Genomic DNA, 22,067 nt, shown 5'->3' on the forward strand with positions numbered 1-22,067 from the left:
ATATGTAAGCTCCTCCCGGAGACTTTTGGGCTGAGGAACAAAGGGCAAAACATCTTAAACAAATAATATATTATAAAAAAAAAAAGTGGCTCCAGAAGGCGGACATGGAATTGCAGAACAAGGAGCCTCACAGCATTATGTCCAGCCCAGGGATTTATTTTCAGCACCAAAGAATGGGAGCTTGCACACCAATTCTTCCACAAGCACCATTTCTTGATTTTAGGAGCTGAAATGGGGAGGGAAGTGGAACGCTTTGCTGGGACGGTTTGCTGTCACCACTGTTAAACGGTTGCGAGTTGGGAACCCTTGCCAATCTGCTGTAAATCAGCCAGAGATCTACCAGTGAGATCTGCTCCCCTATACAACAGTTTAGAGACCCCTTAGTCCAGGGAACTCTGGGCTTTCGTGAAGGGTTTGCGGGGGGCGCTCCTCGACATCGCCCCTGAATGCAAGCTTTTCCACCACCACTGATCTTTCACAGCAATGCGCAGTTGGCAGGGCAGTGAGTGAGTGAGTGTGTGTGTGTGTGTGTGTGGGTACGCGCTTGCTCGCTTGTGGGTCTGTGGTTGAATAGATAGCTGAAAAAAAAACAAAAGGCCAGTATCCAAGCCAGGTTGGGAAAAAGAAGAGAAACGGGTTCTCAGGATGCAAATAATGTATTTCCACGAAGCCCGGCGCGTTTCGGCCTAGTAGTTTACGCAAAGGCCTTCTTTGGGAGATTGTTAGAAGATCATGTCTGCAGAATTTCCTCTAGCAAGATCATTGTCTCGTGCAATAATCACGACCACATTTACCCCAATCATTTTCAGTAATGAGTATAAACCAGTCTAGGGCGTTGCTCCTATTATGCATATTCCCCCAAGAGCATCAGGGCGACTCCTAAACGAACAAACGAACAAACAAACGAATACATAAACGGTTCCTCTAACGCAGCCTTCCTCAACCTGGGGCGCTCCAGATGTGTTGGACTGCACCTCCCAGAATGCCCCAGCCAGCTGGCTGGGGCATTCTGGGAGGTGCAGTCCAACACATCTGGAGCGCCCTAGGTTGAGGAAGGCTGCTGGTTATCTGAGTGCGAGATAGGGACAACACCCTGGATTCCTCCCAGAACACTGAGCAATAAGCTGTACTTATTATTCCTGATTTTCATATTACATCTCATCATGCAGGACATGAGAGAGAGAGGAGGAGAAACACGTGACGGTTTTCAGCACTCCCGAGTCACACACACACACACACACACCCCGACTCACCATGTAGTAACCCGGCAGCAGCTTCTGCAAGAATTCGGCTTCTTTGTGCTGGACTGTTTTGATGATGAACTCGTCATCGCTGGAGACGTAGAAGATGGAGCCGCTGGCCCCGGAGTTGGAGAGCTCAATCAGGGCCTCACTGCACAGGGAACACTGGGGGAAGGAAGACCACAGGGGAAATGAAGGGGGCTTCTGGCTCGTCTCTAGGTTTAACCCCATGCTAGCGGGGTGGGGTTGTTAGGAACACTGAAGGCCCCTCCCCCCAAAAAAAGCAGAATCCCAACAGGGATGCCAAAAAAGCCAGAGGCAAAGGGGTGGAACCAAGGATATAGTCTATTCTAAAACCCAACGCATTTTGGACCCTTAAGGGTCCTTCCTCGGGGTAATCTAAGAAAGATTGCATATATATATCTGTATGTATAATCTCTCTATATAAAACGCTTAGGTATGTTTCCGTAAAGGCTTCAGCTGATACAGGTTGCTAAGCAACAGTATGTAACATTATCTGATACAGGTTGCTAAGCCCCTCGCCCGACTCCTCCGTGCTTTCCAAGGTAATACTTTTTTGAAGAATTGTCACACAGAGGAGGGCCAGGATCTCTTCTCGATCCTCCCAGAGTGCAGGACACGGAATCATGGGCTCAAGTGAGGTGCAGTCCAACACATCTGGAAGCCAGATTCTGGCTGGACATCAGGAAAAACTTCCTGTCTGTTAGAGCAGTATGAGAATGGAACCAGTTACCTACGGAGGTTGTGGGCTCTCCCACATGAGAGGCCTTCAAGAGCCAGCTGGACAGCCACCTGTCAGGGATGCTTTAAGGTGGATCCCTGCATTGAGCAGGGGGTTGGACTTGAAGGCCTTATAGGCCCCTTCCAACTCTGCAAGTCTATGATTCTAGGACCAGGGTATCTGAAGGGCCACCTTCTCCCACGTGAGTCCAACTAAAATCCCCCGGTGCGAACTGAACAGGGGCTCTAGAACAGAGGTGGCAGGAAATAGATTGGCAGATGTTGCAGACTTCCACAGCATTTCTTGACCACTGGCTATGCTGACGGGGGCTTCTGGAAGCTGAAGTAACAGGCATCGGGAGATTTAGCTTCTGCCCACCCTGCCCTGGAATAGGACATGCGGAGTCTTTTTGCGGCAGGCCTCACGGGGTTCCGCAGCAAAGGAGCTGATGGCGAAGGTGGCTTGAGAGGCACTGACCTAAGCACCACGCTTTAAGGGCTTGTTCCCGTTTCTCTGAGCAGGATGGAACCATCCCAGGGAAAGGGAACCAGCTGCCTTATACAAGTCAGATCATTGGCCCATCTAGCCCAATATTCTCTGTTCTGACCGGGACCCACTCTCCAGAGTTTCAGATCCGGGTCTTTCTCTGCCTGGTTGCTAAATTGCCCTGTTTTTTTCTTTCTTTCTGAGCTGGCTTTTGGAGTTCAGGGAACTACCCAAGTCTGCAGTACCGGCTCTGATGCCGTGGCAACGGCCTTGTCCCTGTTTTTGTCTTGCCGGCAGAACAAACTCTACCTGCTCCACCTTGCCACAGCTCAGCTCACCTTTGTAAACCGCCCAGAGAGCTTCGGCTACGGGGCGGTATATCAATGCAATAAATAAATAAGGAGGTCTCACAATTTATTTATTTTTTTTAAAAAAAGGAAAAGACGAAGCCGCTGATCACACTCACCAAGTAGTCGTCCGGCCGGATCCCAAAGAGCTCGCGGAAATAACGGAACGCGACGGGGGCGTAAGTCTTGAAGCGGAAGTCATTGTAGTGATGGGCTGGCGTCAGGTTGCTGCCTTCGCTGGAGAGGGGGAGAGAGAGGGGGGACGGGGACGGAAGCCAAGTCAGTGCCGTGAACCCGAATTCTAACCTCCCTTCCTTTGAGCTGTCGTGGACAGTAGCCACGACGAGGCACCGTGGATTTGCCTTGCCTGCCCTTTTTTAAGCCTACAGCACCCTGTATTCCCAGGCGGTCTCCCATCCAGGTACTAACCAGGCCTGACCCTGCTTAGCTTCCGAGATCAGATGAGATCGGGCGTGTTCAAGGTAGTACGGCCATAGGCTTGCCTGCCCTTTAAAGCAAGTGTGGGCAACTCGTGGCCCTTCAATTCTCATCAGGCCCAGGCACTGGAGACCCACGTAAAACACCCCCTGCTGCCACATCCCTTTTTTCTTTTTTAAAATTTTTAGTTTTTATTATTGTGTGATTCTGGTTACAAGGGTCAACTACTATATCACATATATACATTTGGAGTCAATACAGATACACACACACACACACACACACACACACACACACACACGCACACTCTTAATTACTAAATAATACAAACTTATAAAAGCCTGGGTAAAAATATTTAACATTAGTTAGTTAATTTGATTTCATTTCAATTCCATTCAATACACTTCCACTTAAGGCATCCTGAGACTGGGGCCACAGCTAGACCTCAGGTTTATCCTGGGATCATCCAGGGTTCGCCTCTGCCTGAGCACTGGATCCCCTGTGTGTCACCTAGGTGAACAGGTTTGACCCCTGGACGATCCAGGGATAAACCTTAGGTCTAGCTATGGCCTAACTCTCTTTACCCCTTCCACCTATGATTTCCATATTTCTAAGTGTGCCAGTGCCGGTGTTCCCCCACTTTCTTCTTTATTTGTATAATTAATAAATTCCCACCATGCCCCCTCAAATTCATCTTCACTTTATATTTATACAATATAAAACAGTACCACATAATACACAATAATATAAAGTAAACAGTTGATAAACATATGTTCTAACTTAATTCTCTTTAACAGAATCATAATTAACATAAAAGTGCTCCCTCCAACCACGGGATCTTGTTCATATTTCCAAAATCTCATTACTTCATAGTTCAGAGGAGGGCAACCAGGATGATCAGGGGTCTAGAAACAAAGCCCTATGAAGAGAGACTGAAAGAACTGGGCAGGTTTAGCATGGGGAAGAGAAGATTGAGGGGAGACAGGATAGCCCTCTTCAAGACCTTGAAAGGTTGTCATACAGAGGAGGGCCAGGATCTCTTCTCGATCCTCCCAGAGTGCAGGACATGGAATAATGGGCTCAAGTTAAAGGAAGCCAGATTCCGGCTGGACATGAGGAAAAACTTCCTGACTGTTAGAGCAGTACGACAATGGAATCAGTTACCTAGGGAGGTTGTGTTCTCTCCCAGACTAGAGGCCTTCAAGAGGCAGCTGGACAGCCATCTGTCAGGGATGCTTTAGGGTGGATTCCTGCATTGAGCAGGGGGTTGGACTCGGTGGTCTTGTGGGCCCCTTCCAGCTCTGCTATTCTATGATTCTATGACCCATTGTCCAGTTATCAAACTGATCTCCTGGAACAGTTTTTTCCAATAAACACTCGCCATAGGGCAGGGCCACCACATGTGCATGTACGTTCCTTCTCTGGAGCATCCCCTCCAACACAGTGGGGATGACCGTGGACTGCCACATCCTGTCACTTGGTGCCTCTTTCCCCTGGCGCGGTCATTTTAAAAGGGCCCCCTGCCCCCCTCCGTGCACTCATGATGGGGGAAGCCTCTTTTCCCATCTGTGTGGTTCGGAGGAGGGGGGGGAGGCACGTCGAAATGCGTCAGCCAGGAGCAGAGCCGAGAAGCGCAAGACACCCACCTCGGGAAGAAGATGCTTTCCACGACGTAGAAATCTTGCATGAGGACGTCGCGCTCAGGCTTGGTGCTCAGGCTCCCGACGGTGTGGGTGATCCCAAGCTGGATGGCACCTTTGAGGGCCGATGAAGTGGTCTGGAAGAGAGAGGAAATGAAGAGCTAGGATTAAGGTCTGCCCCTTGGAGGAACCCAAGGAAGCTACGGGAGGTCGGACGTGGAGGTTCTGCAGCCCTTCCTGTGCCTGAGGTCTCGTCGTGCCGCCCCATACATACATACATTTTATTATTTTTATTTCTGCAGCCGAAACTCTCCCCACGGCCTGAGTTCGATCCCAGCGGAAGCTGGTTCTCAGGCAGCCGGCTCAAGTCGACTCAGGCTTCCATTCTCCCGAGGTCGGTAAAATGAGTACCCAGTTAGCTGGGGAAAGGGAATAACGGCCGGGGAAGGCAACGGCAAACCACCCCGCTACAAGGCCTGCCAAGAAAACGTCAGCGAAAGCTGGCGTCCCTCCAAGAGTCAGCAATGACTCAGTGCTTGCACGAGAGGTCGTGCCACCCCACGGTCCTGCGGAGGCGGCTTTGCCCAGCAATAGTTCAGGGGTATGGCCATTTAAACGGGGAGGATGGTGTCAAAGGAAATAAAAAGATCAGAGAAAAAAAAATGCTAATTGGATATATGCTGACAGATGCAAGGCAACTCCTCTATTCCTTCGATTCTAAGACGAATGTTCTTGGTCTTCCAAGCTGTGTGCCCAACGTACTTCTACGTCTAGAGACAGGTCAAATCTCGGTTGAATCCCTTGCCTGGAGGTATAAGTTAAACTTCTGGCTAAAAATGACATTCTCTCCTCAAGGCTGGGCCCCTTTGACTCTGACTGATGCATTTCAGTCCAAATGGAAAAGGGCTGTGAACGAAAAATTGTGTACTTTGGGTTTCTCGCAAAATGCCATTTTGGCATTGGGCCTTTCAAAAGCCAAGGAGGATACATACCAGCGTATTAGTGACATTGAGTTACAAGATCATATAAGAGCAGCAACCCCATATCCAGAATTTAGAGATAGGGGGCAGGCTCTCCTTTCTGCAACATATCTAACTTCTTTAACTATTCCAAAATACAGGAAAGCGTTCACGCAGGCTACATTTAATGTGCTTCCTTCCACATTTTTGGAGGGTAAACATAATAATATCCCATATTCTAAGCGCCTATGCCCCTGTAAAGCTGACATGATAGAAATTGTGGATCATGTACTGCTGTAAAGCTTTTATTGTGGTTTTAGGCATACTTTCATCACTCCTATTTTACAAGGAATACCTGGGAGATCTGATGTGCTCTATCAGACTATCTTTTGGCTGATCAGAACTCTCAGATAACCTCCAAAGTGGCTAAATTTTGTGCTGCTGCAATTGCTTGTCGGCGTGGGATGATATCATCTGATGGTGATAATGTTTTAATCTCTTAAAATATGCGGGACATGTACTAATTAATTGTTACCATATATTGTTTTATTCATAGTCCCATTTTATTCCGTCGGTTTGGGAATATAATATGTGCTCATATTGTTGTGTTGTTTTACTGGTCTTGTGACCGTAAATAAAATTCATTCATTCATTCAGACGCACTTTTTTCCCCATATAAACATCTCTAAAAATGGGGTGCGTCTTAGAATCGCGGGTGTGTCTTAGGTTTTTTTTTTTTCTGTTGGTGGTACTGAAATTAGTGCGCGTCTTACAATCGATGGCGTCTTACAATCGAAGAAATACGGTAATAGCAAAAATCTGGGAGACGGCAAGGATGCTGACAGCAGCTATGTGGAAAAAGAAAATTTGGGAAATAGCAGTTAGTGAAAAATTGACAGAGAAGTTGCAATTGCAAAGAGGAATAAAACAAAGAGATAGTTTTAAGAAGGATTGGCAAAAATATATAGAATATATATAGAAAGAAAAGAATAGAATTACTCTGGCAGAAGCTGATAGGACTTTCTGGGATTCCTGAAAAGAAGCAGTGATAGATAAGATATAATAAAACGGAAGAGATAAAGAAAAACGATATACCGTCTTAGAAAGAGAAACGGGGCAATCTATGCAAGGCGGACAGGGCTGGGGGACGGAACAGGGTAAAGGGATAAAAAGTGAAGCTATCGCTTTTGGCTGTAAAACGTTTACTGTATTTTGTATGTTATTGGAAACCTAATAAAAATAGATAATAAAAATAAATAAATAAATAAACGGGGAGGATGGAATGTGGGGATTCAGCTGCCCTGCAAAGCCCCACATCCAGGGTCAGCAAGGCTGGGCATTGATCAAGGACCCATCACCTCGCAGGGGCCCACTGACAATATGACCTTGGACCTGCTTCTTCTCTTTCAACCTGCTTGTTCTCCTGCCTCTTGCTCTGGTCTGGACAATGGCAGTGAGGAGGAGGAGGAGCTGCCCCGGCCTCCTGGCTTCCTCTCTGTCAAGCAAGCAAGCTGGAGCAGTGGCGAGGAACCAGAGCAGCTGTGGACAACAGTAAAAGGTCGGTTCGCGGAAAGAGGGCCCCCACTGAGTGAATCTTGTCCAAGGGCCCCCCAAAACCTGGGTCAAACATGCTCCCTTCCACCCAAGCAGCTCTGGGAGTGCAACGTGCGGGGGAGAGATTCCGCAAGAGCCTGGACAGCGGCACCCACACCTGCTACGCTAAAGGCCCGGCTGTGTTTTAAACCAAGGATTAGAAAAAAGCAAAACAGATGGGTTTCCGTTCCTTAGGGTGGAGCGGCCGCACGCGCCATTCTCTATTGGGGGCTGCTTTCGCTCTGGATGTGTGGAACGGGGGGGGGGGGGGAGAAGCCAGATTCTAAAACAGAGTGAAAACGGATTGGAAACCTTTCAAGGTGCAAAAGTTCACCCAAAGATAGAAAGGGAAGCTCTGCATGTGTGTCTCAGGAAGAGGCAACCAGCAACCTGCGTCATAAGCCTGGGATCAATGAGCACGCAGGGAGGGTGCGTCCAGGCAAGCCTGCCGCCCGGGATCAGTCACAGCTTTTAAACCGGCCCGCCTGGAAACGTGATTGATTTAAGGCTGCTCAGGAAGGGCCTTGCTGGAGTCGTGTTCCGTCTCATCCAGCGACCTGTTTTCAGCAGTAGACGGAGAAACGCCTCTAGCTGGCGGATGAGCAGGACACGAAGGAGAAGACCATAGTTCTCATTTGTTCCAGGTCTACTGGAACAAATGAGTGAAAGATCGGGGCATGTTGAGCCTGGAGAAGAGAAGATTGAGGGGAGACAGGATAGCACTTTTCAAATACTTAAAAGGTTGTCCCACAGAGGAGGGCCAGGATCTCTTCTCGATCCTCCCAGAGTGCAGGACACGGAATAACAGGCTCAAGTTACAGGAAGCCAGATTCCACCTGGACATCAGGAAAAACTTCCTGACTGTTAGAGCAGTACGGTAAGGGAACCAGTTCCCTAGGGAGGTTGTGGGCTCTCCCACGCTAGAGGCCTTCAAGAGGCAGCTGGACAACCATCTGTCAGGGATGCTTTAGGGTGGATTCCTGCACTGAGCAGGGGGTTGGACTCGATGGCCTTGTGGGCCCCTTCCAACTGCTATTCTATGATTCTATACTGCCTTCCTACATGGAGGTTCTACATAACTACGGTAGCTGCAGGTATGATGATTTTTATTATGCGGTCACAGACGCAATAAAAGCAATACCACAATCATTAATTTAAAACCATAAAATCACAGTCTTTTGTTCAACAGGCTAAAAGAGTTATTTAAAACATACACATTTAAAATATATAGGCATAGTTAGTAAAATTGGGAAAGTGGGCCCCATGCTGCAGGTTGGGAATCCGAGGTGGATCCTGGGTCTGGACCAGTTGAAGACCACTAGCACATGAAATATTCTGGCCTCTGACCACTGAGGGAAGGAGCGTCAAATCTCTTTCACCCTGAGCACGGAGTTACATACATTTTATTATGTGGTCACAGACCCAATAGAAACTATACCAACTATGCCAACAATCATTAATTTAAAACCATAAAATCACAGTCATTAGTTCATTATACAAACAGGCTAAAAGAGTTATTTAAAACAGGTAGTTTCCGCTGGCCTCCATGAATGAGTCTTTATCCCTTTCTTTAAGGCAGGGGCGGGGAGCACACCTACGGAGATGCAAACGTAGCTGTTTTGGACCCCCCCCCCACCCCGCTGAATTTGCAGCAGGGGCAAAACCAAAAACAAACGCCGACTTTGCTTGAGGACAGGGCACACAAGAAGTACGTGCCTAGAGATGTAAAATTTCCGGAAATTTTGAAGCAGGGTGGATTTGATTTCAATCCATTTGATTTCAATCACGATTTCAATCACGACTCAGAAAGACTCGGTTTAATCATGTGACTCCCCACCCACCCCCCAAAAGTGCACTCTATAGAATCGCAGAGTTGGAAGGGGCCTACAAGGCCATCGAGTCCAACCCCCTGCTCAATGCAGGAATCCACCCTAAAGCATCCCTGACAGATGGTTGTCCAGCTGCCTCTTGAAGGCCTCTAGGGTGGGAGAGCCCACAACCTCATAGAATCATAGAATCGCAGAGTTGGAAGGGGCCTACAAGGCCATCGAGTCCAACTCCCTGCTCAATGCAGGAATCCACCCTAAAGCATCCCTGACAGATGCCTGTCCAGCTGCCTCTTGAAGGCCTCTAGTGTGGGAGAGCCCACAACCTCATAGAATCATAGAATAGCAGAGTTGGAAGGGGCCTACAAGGCCATCAAGTCCAACCCCCTGCTCAATGCAGGAATCCACCCTAAATCATCCCTGACAGATGCCTGTCCAGCTGCCTCTTGAAGGCCTCTAGTGTGGGAGAGCCCACAACCTCATAGAATCATAGAATAGCAGAGTTGGAAGGGGCCTACAAGGCCATCAAGTCCAACCCCCTGCTCAATGCAGGAATCCACCCTAAAGCATCCCTGACAGATGGTTGTCCAGCTGCCTCTTGAAGGCCTCTAGGGTGGGAGAGCCCACAACCTCATAGAATCATAGAATCGCAGAGTTGGAAGGGGCCTACAAGGCCATCGAGTCCAACTCCCTGCTCAATGCAGGAATCCACCCTAAATCATCCCTGACAGATGCCTGTCCAGCTGCCTCTTGAAGGCCTCTAGTGTGGGAGAGCCCACAACCTCATAGAATCATAGAATAGCAGAGTTGGAAGGGGCCTACAAGGCCATCAAGTCCAACCCCCTGCTCAATGCAGGAATCCACCCTAAAGCATCCCTGACAGAGGGTTGTCCAGCTGCCTCTTGAAGGCCTCCAGTGTGGGAGAGCCCACCACCTCCCTAGGGAACTGATTCCATTGTTGTACTGCTCTAACCGTCAGTTTCCAGGGACTAGCGGGATTAACATGTTGTAGCAGAATAAAAGCAGAGCGTGTATTGTAGTGCCTTATGGGAAAGCCAGTTCATGATGGTATACAACTGGTGAATCCAGAAGGCACTCTGGTCCACCCTTAATACATCTGAAGAAGTCCGAGAGGTTAGGTGTTTGTGGCCAAAGAAAAGGAAAACAGGTACCGTATTTCTTTGATTGTAAGACGCCATCGATTGTAAGACGCACCCTAATTTCAGTACCACCAACAGAAAAAAAGCTTTGATTCTAAGAAATAATAAATGCACCCGCGATTCTAAGACGCGCCCCGTTTTTAGAGATGTTTATATGGGGGGGGGGGAAGTGCGTCTTAGAATCGAAGAAATACGGTAACTTTTGGGGGGGGGCAGGGGAGAGTGTCCCTTCCTAGTCGCTTGGAGGTGATTCTTGCTCGCCGCAGGAGACCAGGAAATTGGTCGCTTGGAAGGCCGTGTTGAAACCCGGTTCTCGAGTGTGGCTTGCCATGTTTACATTTTTTTTTTTTAAGAAGATGACAACACATCTTGCACTGTTCTCCAAGTAACAACGCAAGCCGCTGCCATTTGGTGAAAGAAGATTACAGCTCTCTCGCCACCAACCCGTTAGAAGGAGAGTCGTCTCTCAGCACCTGGAAATCCCTTTTTTCGTTCCCTTCTGCCTTCCCTTCCTGCTTCACAGACAGCCTGGTGCCTGGGACTTCACCAGTGTTGGGTGTCCCCGCCACCGCAAACGGCCCCCTCCCGCGCCTTGCAATGTTCTCGCTTCGTGCTAGGCTCAAGCTTCGGTTTCACTTTTAATCTCCAGAGATAAAAATCCGAGGCCGAGGCTGAGCCACCTCCGAAACTCAACAACTGTGAAGCTGGGTTAGCTTCCCCGCCTGCTTCATGTCCCCAGCGGGGTGTGTGTGTGAGAGAGAGAGAGAGAGAGAGAGGAAAACCACGTGAGGCTTCGCTATCAGGTCAGGACAGTGCGAAATCTAGTACTGCCATGGGATTAGAAAAAAAAAAAGAATTAGAAAAAATGGATTTATTGATAGTTTTTATCAAATGTTGTCATATACAAGGGGTCTTATTAACTGTCAGTCATATCTAATATATCATATACGAGCTGTATATTGTTTTATCATTTTAAATCATAAATTTTAATTCATGTCTGTTTGTTCTTAATGGTTATGTGGTTTTTTGAAATGGTCGGGAGACTCATTCAATAAAGGTATTCATTCATTCACAGTACTGTGAATGAATGAACGGGAAAAATAACCTACATCCTGAAAGCCAGCAGGTTTTTTTTAAAACAACAACAACAACAATTCTTTTTAAAAGTAAGTTTCTAGCTCTTATGGAGGTAAGTGCAAGCGTGTGAAGGCACCATCCCAGAGTGGGGGCCGGTGTCGGTCCAAAGTTCCTGCTGTTGCCACCAGCAGCCATTCCAGTAGGACAGCCTTCCTCAACCTGGGGCGCTCCAGATGTGTTGGACTGCATCTCCCAGAATGCCCCAGCCAGCTGGCTGGGGCATTCTGGGAGTTGTAGTCCAACACATCTGGAGCGCCCCAGGTTGAGGAAGGCTGCAGTAGGAGATGAGAGAAATGCTAAAAGCCCTGCTAAAAAGAACGGATTTTCTTCTCCCCATGCTTTTTCCTTGCATAGAGCGTATTTCAGATTGTAAGCCTGTGAGGGCAGAGACTCTTCTGTTTAAATGATTACCCTGGGTGCCGTTTTTGGCTGAGGAGCAGCATAAAACGCTTCAAATAATAATGATCATAAAATACTTCTAATAACAAGAAGAAACGTACCTTTTAACTGCCCCCTACTATCTCACACTTTCTTCAAATCCCTATTCAAAATTCCATCTTTTCTGTGAAGGTTCTGCCACCACCTCATAGCCTCCAGATCCCACTGCAACAAGTAAGCGCCCCTAAAATAAATGCAGATTCTTCTTCCCTTCATTGACCCCGGGTGGAATTATAGATTGTAAGCCCCATGGGGCAGGGACCTGCTCTCTTGCACTTTGGCAAGTTTGGGGCACATGGAGGGGGATCGAGAAATGAAAAAAATAACCCGCCGCGCACCACAGCTACAGACTCGCTAGGCTAAGCGTCTGTCCTGATAACCATCGGCCCTGCCGGCTCGCCTCCCCACGCAAACCTGGAAAACAAACGCGGTCCACTTCGCAGGGGTGTCGTTACAGATCCCTGAGGCAATCTAGGGGGACGCTAGTAGTAGCGCGAGTAGGAGCTTGTTTGGAGCTGCGAGACGTTGCAGGACAAATGAGGAAAGAAAACAACGCCGCAAAGCGAGTAATTAAAGGATTGGCATAATCTGTCTCAGAGGTGGCAGAAGGTGGGTCTGGATCTAGTGGATCTCTGGCCAACTGGAAGCAGGCCGTGGGGGGGGGGGAGAGAGGATTTCTGATCCCCAATTGCTTGTCATGAAACTGCAGCGGCAAAAGTATTGTCTCGACTGCCTGAAATTATACCGCTGGAATGAAGGACGTTTTGTGTACGCAGCAGCATGTGGAAAAACTGTGTGCGTCATTCGGATCACTGGTCCTCCAAACAAATTTGTGGCCGCAGAAGTGCGTGGCTTTTGCATGGCCCGATTGGTGGATCTCGGGGTTCCAGCGGAGGACAAAATAAATCCTCTGTGCTGGAATCTGGACCAGAGAGCCCACCCCACCCACACAAACACCGGCTAAACAGGCCGTCTCACGTTTGTGTAGTTGGCAGGGTAAGAAGGCGCCACTGTGCAGGCGCGGATAGAGAGTCTAGCTCTGGTGCCGATAAGAGTGATTAAAATCTTTAATAATTCTCGTCTGTGTCCAGAATGCTCGACGTTTCGGATTAAAAATAATCCTTCCTCAGGAGCTACACTCAATCAAATTCACACAGTTTTAAAACTTATTTGCAAAACCGAACTCACGAGCTCCAGGAAGGAAGGGGGACCTTAGGAAAAGCATGTGGTCACCCCATGTGGGCGACACGCTTCCAGACGTCGCCCTGGATTTACAAACAGGCGTGTGGGCGCAAGGTATGCGTTGACGCTGCAAAGCCACAACAAAAGCCGAAAACATCGCAACAAGCCAACCCACGCCTTAGGGAAAGGAGGGTGCGGGCAGACACTCAAAACAACATATCAAAAGGAAACAGGAAGTGGTGCCCCCCCGTTTCTCTCTCTCGCACAACAGTCCTGGTGAAATTCCAGAGGGCTGCTCAGAAGCCAGGGCAAAGAAGGAAAAAAACCGGAGAATATTACTAGCTTTATCTTTGCTACCGGAAGGCGAGAGCGGTTCTTTCGCCTCAAGCACTGTCAAAAAGAAGGACGCAGAACTGCAGTGAATGAAAAAAACCAGCCCCCTGCTGCCCCCCCTCCTTTAAAAGCGCTGTGGATTAAGGAAGGAAGGGTTTCAAGAACGCGCTCTTCAAAACTTTGGCCTCATCTTCTCTCTGCTTTCGCCATCATCCTCCCCTCTCCACCCTACCAAAGAACCCCAGTACATTCCCCACGTCCGTCCGCACGCCCCCCCGCTTCCATCGCCTCGGGGGCATTTATCGACGACGGAGAGAATCGGAAATTCGCACCCGAGGGCTGCTGCCACTTACAGAAAGGGAGGGCCGCCGAAAGGAAGAAATCGAGCTAACATCCATTTCATCCAGGTGCAAGGAACGGGTTCGGTGGGAAAGCAGGCCGGAGCATAGCTGCTCAACTCCAGCCTAATTCGGGTCCCTGAGGCGTTTCGCGCGGAGTGCGCCTGTCAAGGGGGGGAAAAGATAACACATCCACCCCTGGCGCGTTTCAAAAAATCAAAATCAAATCCAATCCCAGGTTGGCTAGCTGCTTCTGGCTTCCGATAGCAGAGGGCAAAGTAACGAACGGATCCCGAGAGGACAGGAGGCCCTTTGAACCCTTACGAGAAATCGGGACGGTGACGTGACGCCGGGCGTTTCGGCATCGAGTCCCTGGAATCTGCCGGCGTTTGCCCGTCAAGAGTTGCTGGCGAAGTTTGACGTTTACCTGAATCAGTCGGGCCTTTTATGCTCAGTGGGATGACTCAGATACTTCAGAATGCGGGGCGGAATTTGCCGGGGGAGGGGGAGGAGGAGGAGGAGACGCGGCTCCAAGGTGAGAGATGCTGAAGAGCAACTGACCTTTTTATACGTGGTTTCGCCGGTCGAGTCAACTCCCCGGTGGCCTTTCCTGATCGTCTGCGAAGAGGATCCAGAAGAACCCGGCACCTAGGATCGGGGAAGAGGCACAAATACAGGTGTTCACAGGTTTCTGTTTTGTTTTGACGATCAGCCCTTTGGGTTGGCAGCTTGCCACTCCAGCCGACGGCAGGGCCCACGGCGGAAAATGCCGACGGCAGCGCCATCGGACCTGACGGTCCTCACAGAGGTGGTTTACAGAGTGCCATTCATGTCCACGGCGCTGTACAAAGACGGTCTTATAAAACCAGGCCGGCTTTTCCGAACCCGGTGCCAGAGGGGCTGGACGGCGACGCCCCTCGTCCTCGGTCAGCAGAGGACCACGAAGGACAGCTGGCCTCACTGCTATAGATCTCCCCCTTCAACGCGCACCTGGATGCGCAGTTCCACTTCGCACGGGGCAAAACAGCCCCCAGTGCCCAGCTGGAATCCCAAAGACGGGGTCTTGTAGCACTCTACAGAGTGTGCGCGGAGTTTCTAGCTTTTACGGCCAGGGGAAAAAAGCTTAGAGGAGAGGGAAAGGACATTGGTGGACATCAGAAGGGCCCTGCTGGATCACACAAAGGATCCATCTAGTCCAGCGCTCTGTCCACACAGTGGCTAGCAAGCAGGACACGGTGCAATGGCACTCTCCCACCCATGTTCCCCAGCAGCTGGCATATCTAGGCTTGCTGCCTCTTGATCTGCATGCAGAAGGCCCTGTGGCATCTCCTGGTAAGGCTGGGAAACAGCCCCTGCCTGATTATTATTATTATTATTATTATTATTATTATTATTATTAATTTATATAGCACCATCAATGTACATGGTGCTGTACAGATAACACAGTAAATAGCAAGACCCTGCCGCATAGGCTTACAATCTAATAAAGTTGTAGTAAACAATAAGGAGGGAAAGAGAATGCAAACAGGCACAGGGAAGTGTAAACAGGCACCGGGTAGGGTGAAGCTAACAGTATAGAGTCAGAACAAACTCAATATTTAAAAGCTATAGGGAAAAGAAAAGTTTGATATCCCAGAGAGCCGCTGCTGCCAGCCAGTGTCAACAACACCAAAGGCAGAAGGGATGCTCCTATTTCAATCAACCCTTTATTCAGAACCATGAGGACTAGAACATTTATTCTGAAGAGAAAGGGCTTTAACTCCGCGTTAGAGCATTGGCTTTACACACAGGAGATCCGTTTCTATCCCCAGGTAGGCCTGGAAACGTGCTCCTGTCTGAAACCCTGGAGACGTGCTTCTGCCAGCCAGTGTCAACAATACTGGCTAGACAGACCCACGGTCTGACTTGGCCGAAGGTCTCTCTTAAATCAGCCCTTTATTTGGAACCAGGAGGTCCGGATTTTTTTCTTAAAAAAAATAGGGCCACGTAGCATACAAAAAGTCCCAGACTCAACCCTCAGCATCTTCCTATGAAAGGGACGCAGCACGGCGAAGAGTCAAGGATGGAGGGCTTGGCCTTCTCCCAAGCTAGACCACCAGCTCATTTAGCTCAATTGTGTCTCCACCTATTGGCCGCAGCGGCTCTCCTCGGGGTCAGGCAGGAGCCTTTCCCGGCCCTCCCTGGAGACGCCGGGGACGGCACCTGAGAAGCTTTGTATGCAAAGCTGGGGCAAAGCCGTGAGCTGTGGACCCTTCACCTCGCCAAGAAAATCCGCAGCTACACCTGGCAACAGGTACGTAACAAGGAGGGAGAACAGATGGGCTGTGCCTGTTCCTGCCTGTGTCAGGGGAAGATGGTGCACGTGGATACCTCCCCACGGAGCCCAGAAGCGCTCGGCTCCCGTTCTGATCCGCAGCAGCTGCCGGCTGGGGAACGGGGACAAAGTCGGAAGGAGCATCCTGTTCAGAGCACACCACCACCAGCTCTGTCTCCTCCTAGATCTTGGGTAGGAGCAGTTGTAAGGAGGTAGGCCAAGATCGGACAAGAATCATAGAGTTGGAGGGGGCCTCTAAGGCCATCGAGTCCAACCCCCTGCTCAATGCAGGAATCAACTGACAGATGGTTGTCCAGCTGCCTCTTGAAGGCCTCTAGGGTGGGAGAGCCCATGACCTCCCTAGGTCATTGGTGCCATTGTCATACTACTCTAACAGTCAGAAAGTTTTTCCGGATGTCCAGCCGGAATCTGGCCCATTATTCCATGTCCTGCACTCTGGGATGAAGCTGCCCTTCAGAAGTTTTGGACTACAGCTCTCATAAGCCCCAACCAGCATGGCCAATAGACGGTGTGTGTGTGTAGTTCAAAACACCTGAAAGGCACCAGGATTCACAACTGACGGACAGCTCACTTGCAGAAAGCCTTAACCTAGAGTGTGAGACAGAATCCTGGGCCCACTCACCGTTCTCCGGACTTGAATGTTACGTTTTTGCTACCGACTGCTTCAGCTGTAACGGGGTTTGGGTTGCACCACGCAGAGCTACAAGTGTACTATGTCTGCACCTGGCCAAGTCACTGGGAAGACAGCATTTCATTTGCATCATGCCGGGACGAGAAATGTGTGTTTTGTTTACAATCGTTATTATCGGACTGCATTCCCGGCTTGAGACAAGCGACTTCTTCTGTTTGACCGGAGGGTGGGGTTTGGGTGTGTATCGTGCAGGGGTATTGAACCCTTGGCTTAAGAGATGCCTGCTCATTACTTCTGGGCAAATAAATAAATCGTTGATCCGTTTACAGAGGCCATTAAGCAATGAACAACCTTCTCACGACACGCAGCAAATGGGAGCTTGATCAACCTGTCCACTTTCAGGGCTGGAAGTTCAGAACTCATAGTCGCTGTGTTTTGCCCACCACATTTCTTCCCTGTGTTTTTCCAGAAACTGCAACTTACCTCGAGTGATTTTTTAAACGTCGCTGTTCCTGGTGTCCCTGCCAGAGAGAGAGAGAGAGAAGGGGGGGAGGGAGAAGAGGAAGAGAGATGAGAAACATTGGCATTAAACAAACCGATCTTCAAGCTGTCTAAATCAAACCCTGCTTAGCCAAGACGCTCGGTCGGTCTCCTTGAGCCTTTGCCTAAACTTCCTGGCAGCATTACTGCGAGGATAAAGGGGGCGCAGAAAGAAGAGAACACCACCATGTATGTTGCGCTGAGCTTTTCAGAAGAAAAATATACAGAAATATGGTAGAACTATAGTAAGGAAATACAAACGCCAGGGGAGAACTTGAAATTTGTTTATGGGTTTATTTCCCTAAAACAGGGGAGTGTTGAACCTTAGGCCTGCAGGCTAAATCCAGCCCCTTGGGTTTTCCCCGATGGCCAGAGCCCTTCACCTGGCACCACACTTCAAGAAGGATGCAGACAAGCTGGAGGAGTTCAGAGGATGGCAACAAGGATGATCAGGGGTCTGGAAACAAAGCCCTAGGAGGAGAGACTGAAAGAACTGGGCATGTTTAGCCTGGAGAAGAGGAGACTGAGGGGAGACATGAGAGCACTCTTCAAATACTTAAAAGGTTGTCACACAGAGGAGGGCCAGGATCTCTTCTCGATCCTCCCAGAGTGCAGGACACGGAATAACCGGCTCAAGTTAAAGGAAGCCAGATTCCAAGTGGACATCAGGAAAAACGTCCTGACTGTTAGAGCAGTACGACAATGGAACCAGTGACCTAGGGAGGTTGTGGGCTCTCCCACCCTAGAGGCCTTCAAGAGGCAGCTGGACAACCCTCTGTCAGGGATGCTTTAGGGTGGATTCCTGCCTTGAGCAAGGGGTTGGACTCGATGGCCTTCGAGGCCCCTTCCAGCTCTGCTATTCTATGATTCTATATCATTTTAATCTCCAGCCTGCCCCTTCCCAAAGATTCGTCTAACTCAGCTAACTGTTGGAAGGGTCATACGTTTAATGCTCTTCTAGGAGTCTACGATACCTGCCTTCCCCCTGACTGATGATGGTTTGGGGTTTCCTGGCTTTGTGAGTTTGCTTCCTATTCTAAAAAGTTGAAATGCCTCTCCTAAGGCTTAGTTACTGGCAGCAGAAATTTTAAGCTAAATTAGGCTGGTATTTGGGGTATTTCTCTCCCTGCCACCCGCTCCTTTGGACTCCACCCACCACTGGAATGTGTGTCCGTCCGTCCCCCCCATTCCCGAGAGCTTTAACAGCCCAACTTAAATAGCCGCTTTTCAGTGCCGTTTTTGGGGTAGAAAGGCAGGGATCAAATCAAATCAATAAAATACACAAGCAACAGCCCCCCCCCCCTCCAAAGCAGATTCATTTCTGGTTCCCTGCCCACTTTCCTGTGTTGTCACGGCAGGGGGAGGGCAGGGCGGTCCAGGCGAACCTCCAAGACAGCATTTCTCAAGCTAGCACCCTCCACACGCCTTGTACTACAACTCCCACCATCCCCGACCACGCCGGCTGGGGCCAATGGGAGCTGTAGTCCAAACATCAGGATGGAGAAGTCTGCTCCTCGGAACCACACTGACCCACTTCCCACGGCGTCCTCTTAACCCAGCTCCGTGGCCTATCGCACCGGGTGAGTCTGTTTTGATTCAACGCAGGCGTAGCCGGATTCTCCAAATTCCTGGCGTTTTGTGTAAACCTAGGGACACTTACGGCACCCATCTGAGTCACCCAGAGGCCGACAGCTTGTGTTTTTCCACACTCGCATGTCACAGCTCGATGTGAATGCTTCTGGTTCGGCACGACCGAGGGCTGGCCGCTCTGTTACCGAAGACTGGTTGGGGACGGGGCTGCAGTGGAGAAAAGCCAGCTCTAAAAGGCCTTTGCAACCAAGGAGCACGTGGGGATTACACATAAAATAGGCGTGTTGCATAGGACGCGTCCGGAAGAGGTGCAACGGTCAAGTCCGTGGGATCTCTATTTCTTACAAGTTGAAAACATTTCCGGCAAACCTACTAGGGGACAGTTGAAGTCCACCCAAGCCGACCACAGGCCCCAACACTGCTCATACGTGGCTCACTTCACTTCTGGAACGACGAATTAGGGCACCTCATTCCTGGAGAAGGTCCAGCCTAAAATAATATTTGCTGCCCACCTGCCTACAGTGAGAAGTGGTTGGCAGAGGAGTATGCGACTCCTTTGGGCTCATTTTGAAATTTATTTATTTATTGTTACATTTATATCCCGCCTTTTTTCCTCCAAGGAACCCGAGGTGGCGTACAGAATCCTCCTCCTCTCCATGTTATCCTCACAACAACAACCCTGTGAGGTAGGTTGGGACTGGCCGAAAGTCCCCCAGTGGGTTTCCATGGCCGAGTGGGGATTAGAACCCGGATCTCCCGACTCCCAGTCCAACACTCTTTATGGAACTATCTCCCCGACGAGACTCACCTGGCGACAACATTGTTATCTTTTCGGCGCCAGGTTAAGACCTTTCTCTTTTCCCAGGCAGTTAACAGCATTTAACAACATACGCTGAACTTGTTTGTTTTTAACGGACCCCAGAATAGCTGTTTTTGTAAAGATACTGTTGTTTTTATGCTTTCTATATTTTTCAACTTTGTATATTTGTTTTTAATGTTTACTGTTTTTAACTTCTGTGAACCGCCCAGAGAGCTTCGGCTATGGGGCGGTATATAAATGCAATAAATACAAATGCAATAAATAAATAAATACACCACACCGGCTTTACAGAATCACTTACTCAAAGGACAAGTCCTGGGCATGGTGCAGAAAAAGAGCACATCCCTGCAGCCACCCACCACCTTCATTTCCTACGGAAGCATCACAGCCCCACGTGTGGCCCACAGGCATTCGTGGGACAAGGAAACGTGGACCGCCTCGAGGCCCCACACTTTGCCTTGAAACGATCTCAGCTGCCACAAGGAAATGTTGATATTTCTCCCCCTCTAACGGTAGGAGGGGCAAGGCACATTGAAACATGCCCATGGTTCTCCTGCCTCCCCCTGGGTTGGGAGCAGCATTCAAACCTGGGCCACGGATGGCCACGGCAATTCCAGAGGACACCTTTTCCCAACCTGGCATCTTCCAGATGTGTTGGCCTGCACCATCCTGGCTTTGGTGTGTGTGTGTGTTTGATGGGAATTGCACTCCAATGCATCTGGAAGTCGGGGAACGCTACCACAGTGGAATGTAGTATAGGGCACAGGATGCCTGACTATCTCTGCCTTTTAAAAGTAACAAGTTCCTAGCTCTTATGGCCATTGCAGTGGCTGCAGCCTTTCCAGGACGGGGCTTGAGAGTGGTGATGGGTCAGTTCCTTGCACAGCTGCCCCCCCCCCATTCCAAAATCAGAATGATGCAATGTCAAGGGGCAAATATGCACACATTTCCACAACCTGCTTAATTAATCACAGAACAGAGGTTTCCTCTGCACAGAACAGCGACAGGCTCCAAATTGGAGGCCGCGCTGCCCCTGTGCAAAGAATCTTGGAGGTTCTGACCGGCAAGCCAAGGCTGCCACACAGGGCTCCTAACTCGACCGGCCTTCCTCACGCCTAGGTCTTGCTTCAGATCCCTGCAGGATGCTGGCTTGCCACTTTACGGGCATGCCCACGACCAGGGGGAAACCCGCAACTCCAAAAGTGGACGTCACTTTTTACACTGAGCAGCCCCTCCGTCCGTCCGTCCGTCCGTCCGTCCCCGGTCAAAGGCACCCCACAAATGCAGCCGCCTTGGTTGTGACAGGTCCTGACAGTTGCGTTCAAAGGCGTCATACGCTCCAAAGGCACCCTTCCCTCCCCGTACGTTCTGTGCTCCCAGGCAAGAGTGAATCACCCACTGCCAAGCGTGCAATGGCACGCACATACGCGTGCCGGGCTTTCAGCAGCTGGGAGAGAGCCCGGCATGGAAGATGGGAGCCATTTTGTCCGTCTCGTGACACAGCCTGGTGGCTTAGACGAGCCAAGCAGGTTTTCTCAACTTCAAGGCCGCTGGGACTGAGCGTCACCCTGCTATGGGGAGTACTATGAGCTAGCATGACCTCTGGATCTAAGGAGGAGGAGAACCACCTGGGTAATCAGGTCCATCTAGCCCAGTGCCCTGCTTCCAACAGTGGTCAGTACGATGCCTCTGAGAAGCCCCCAAGCAGGATATGAAGGAAACAGCCCCTCCCCTCAGCTTATTGCCTCTGACCAAGGAGGCTCTATAATCATTGAAAACCTCCTACCAAAGCTCCAGGCGTAGCTTTGAACGTCTCCTGAGTCAACGGGTAATGAGACCTCCTTCGCATAGCCAGAGATAACTTTAAAACACTTTGCAAGTTTAAAAGTCAAGCGTCACCTCAACACTCCCGCCCCTCGATACTTCCCCCACACCCCAAGTTGGGGATTGTAAACTCCATGGGGCAGAGACCTGTCCTTTTGAGTAAGTGACTCTGTAAAGCAGTATTTTACACCGATGGGCCAAGAATAAGAAACGTCAGCAGCCGGCAACCTGGGGGCAAATCAGTCTTCCCCAACCTGGTGCCCTCCAGATGTTGTTAGGCCGCGACTCCATCAACCCCAACCTGCGTGGCCAATGGTCAGGAATGCTGGGAATTGTAGTCCAAAACACCTGGAGGGCACCAGGTTGGAGTATGCCTGTATCAGGAACGCTCCTCAGACTGCAAGGGGCAGGTTCATAAATGGCCACCGCCTGTGGTGAAGAAGCCCCTTCTCCTACTCAGTCCATTG

General features: G+C 49.8%; 2 protein-coding genes and 1 non-coding gene across 6 annotated transcripts in view; all 3 read right to left on the reverse strand.

Moving 5' to 3' along the window:
* The window catches only part of PSMD4 (proteasome 26S subunit ubiquitin receptor, non-ATPase 4), a 331,723-nt gene that overhangs the window by 48,860 nt on the left and 260,796 nt on the right, over positions 1 to 22,067 (reverse strand). The window lies entirely within an intron of this gene.
* Positions 1 to 22,067, reverse strand: part of PIP5K1A (phosphatidylinositol-4-phosphate 5-kinase type 1 alpha) — a 62,321-nt gene that overhangs the window by 25,487 nt on the left and 14,767 nt on the right. For 3 of the 4 annotated variants that reach the window (XM_063145722.1, XM_063145724.1, XM_063145723.1), the window contains exons 2-6: positions 17,310 to 17,347; positions 14,422 to 14,508; positions 4,901 to 5,031; positions 2,936 to 3,053; positions 1,254 to 1,406 (exon numbers count right to left, since the gene is read on the reverse strand). In XM_063145722.1, coding sequence (XP_063001792.1) covers positions 1,254 to 1,406; positions 2,936 to 3,053; positions 4,901 to 5,031; positions 14,422 to 14,508; positions 17,310 to 17,347 — 527 coding nt within the window. Of the gene's footprint in view, positions 1 to 1,253; positions 1,407 to 2,935; positions 3,054 to 4,900; positions 5,032 to 13,875; positions 14,054 to 14,421; positions 14,509 to 17,309; positions 17,348 to 22,067 lie in introns of those variants that run through there. The other variant, XM_063145725.1, reaches the window with a different exon arrangement.
* LOC134412431 (5S ribosomal RNA) lies at positions 3,197 to 3,315 on the reverse strand. The gene has a single exon (XR_010026408.1). It is a non-coding gene; the product is annotated as a 5S ribosomal RNA (ribosomal RNA).

Source organism: Elgaria multicarinata, chromosome 21, assembly GCF_023053635.1.
Source record: "Elgaria multicarinata webbii isolate HBS135686 ecotype San Diego chromosome 21, rElgMul1.1.pri, whole genome shotgun sequence".
Classification (NCBI taxonomy): Eukaryota; Metazoa; Chordata; class Lepidosauria; order Squamata; family Anguidae; genus Elgaria; species Elgaria multicarinata.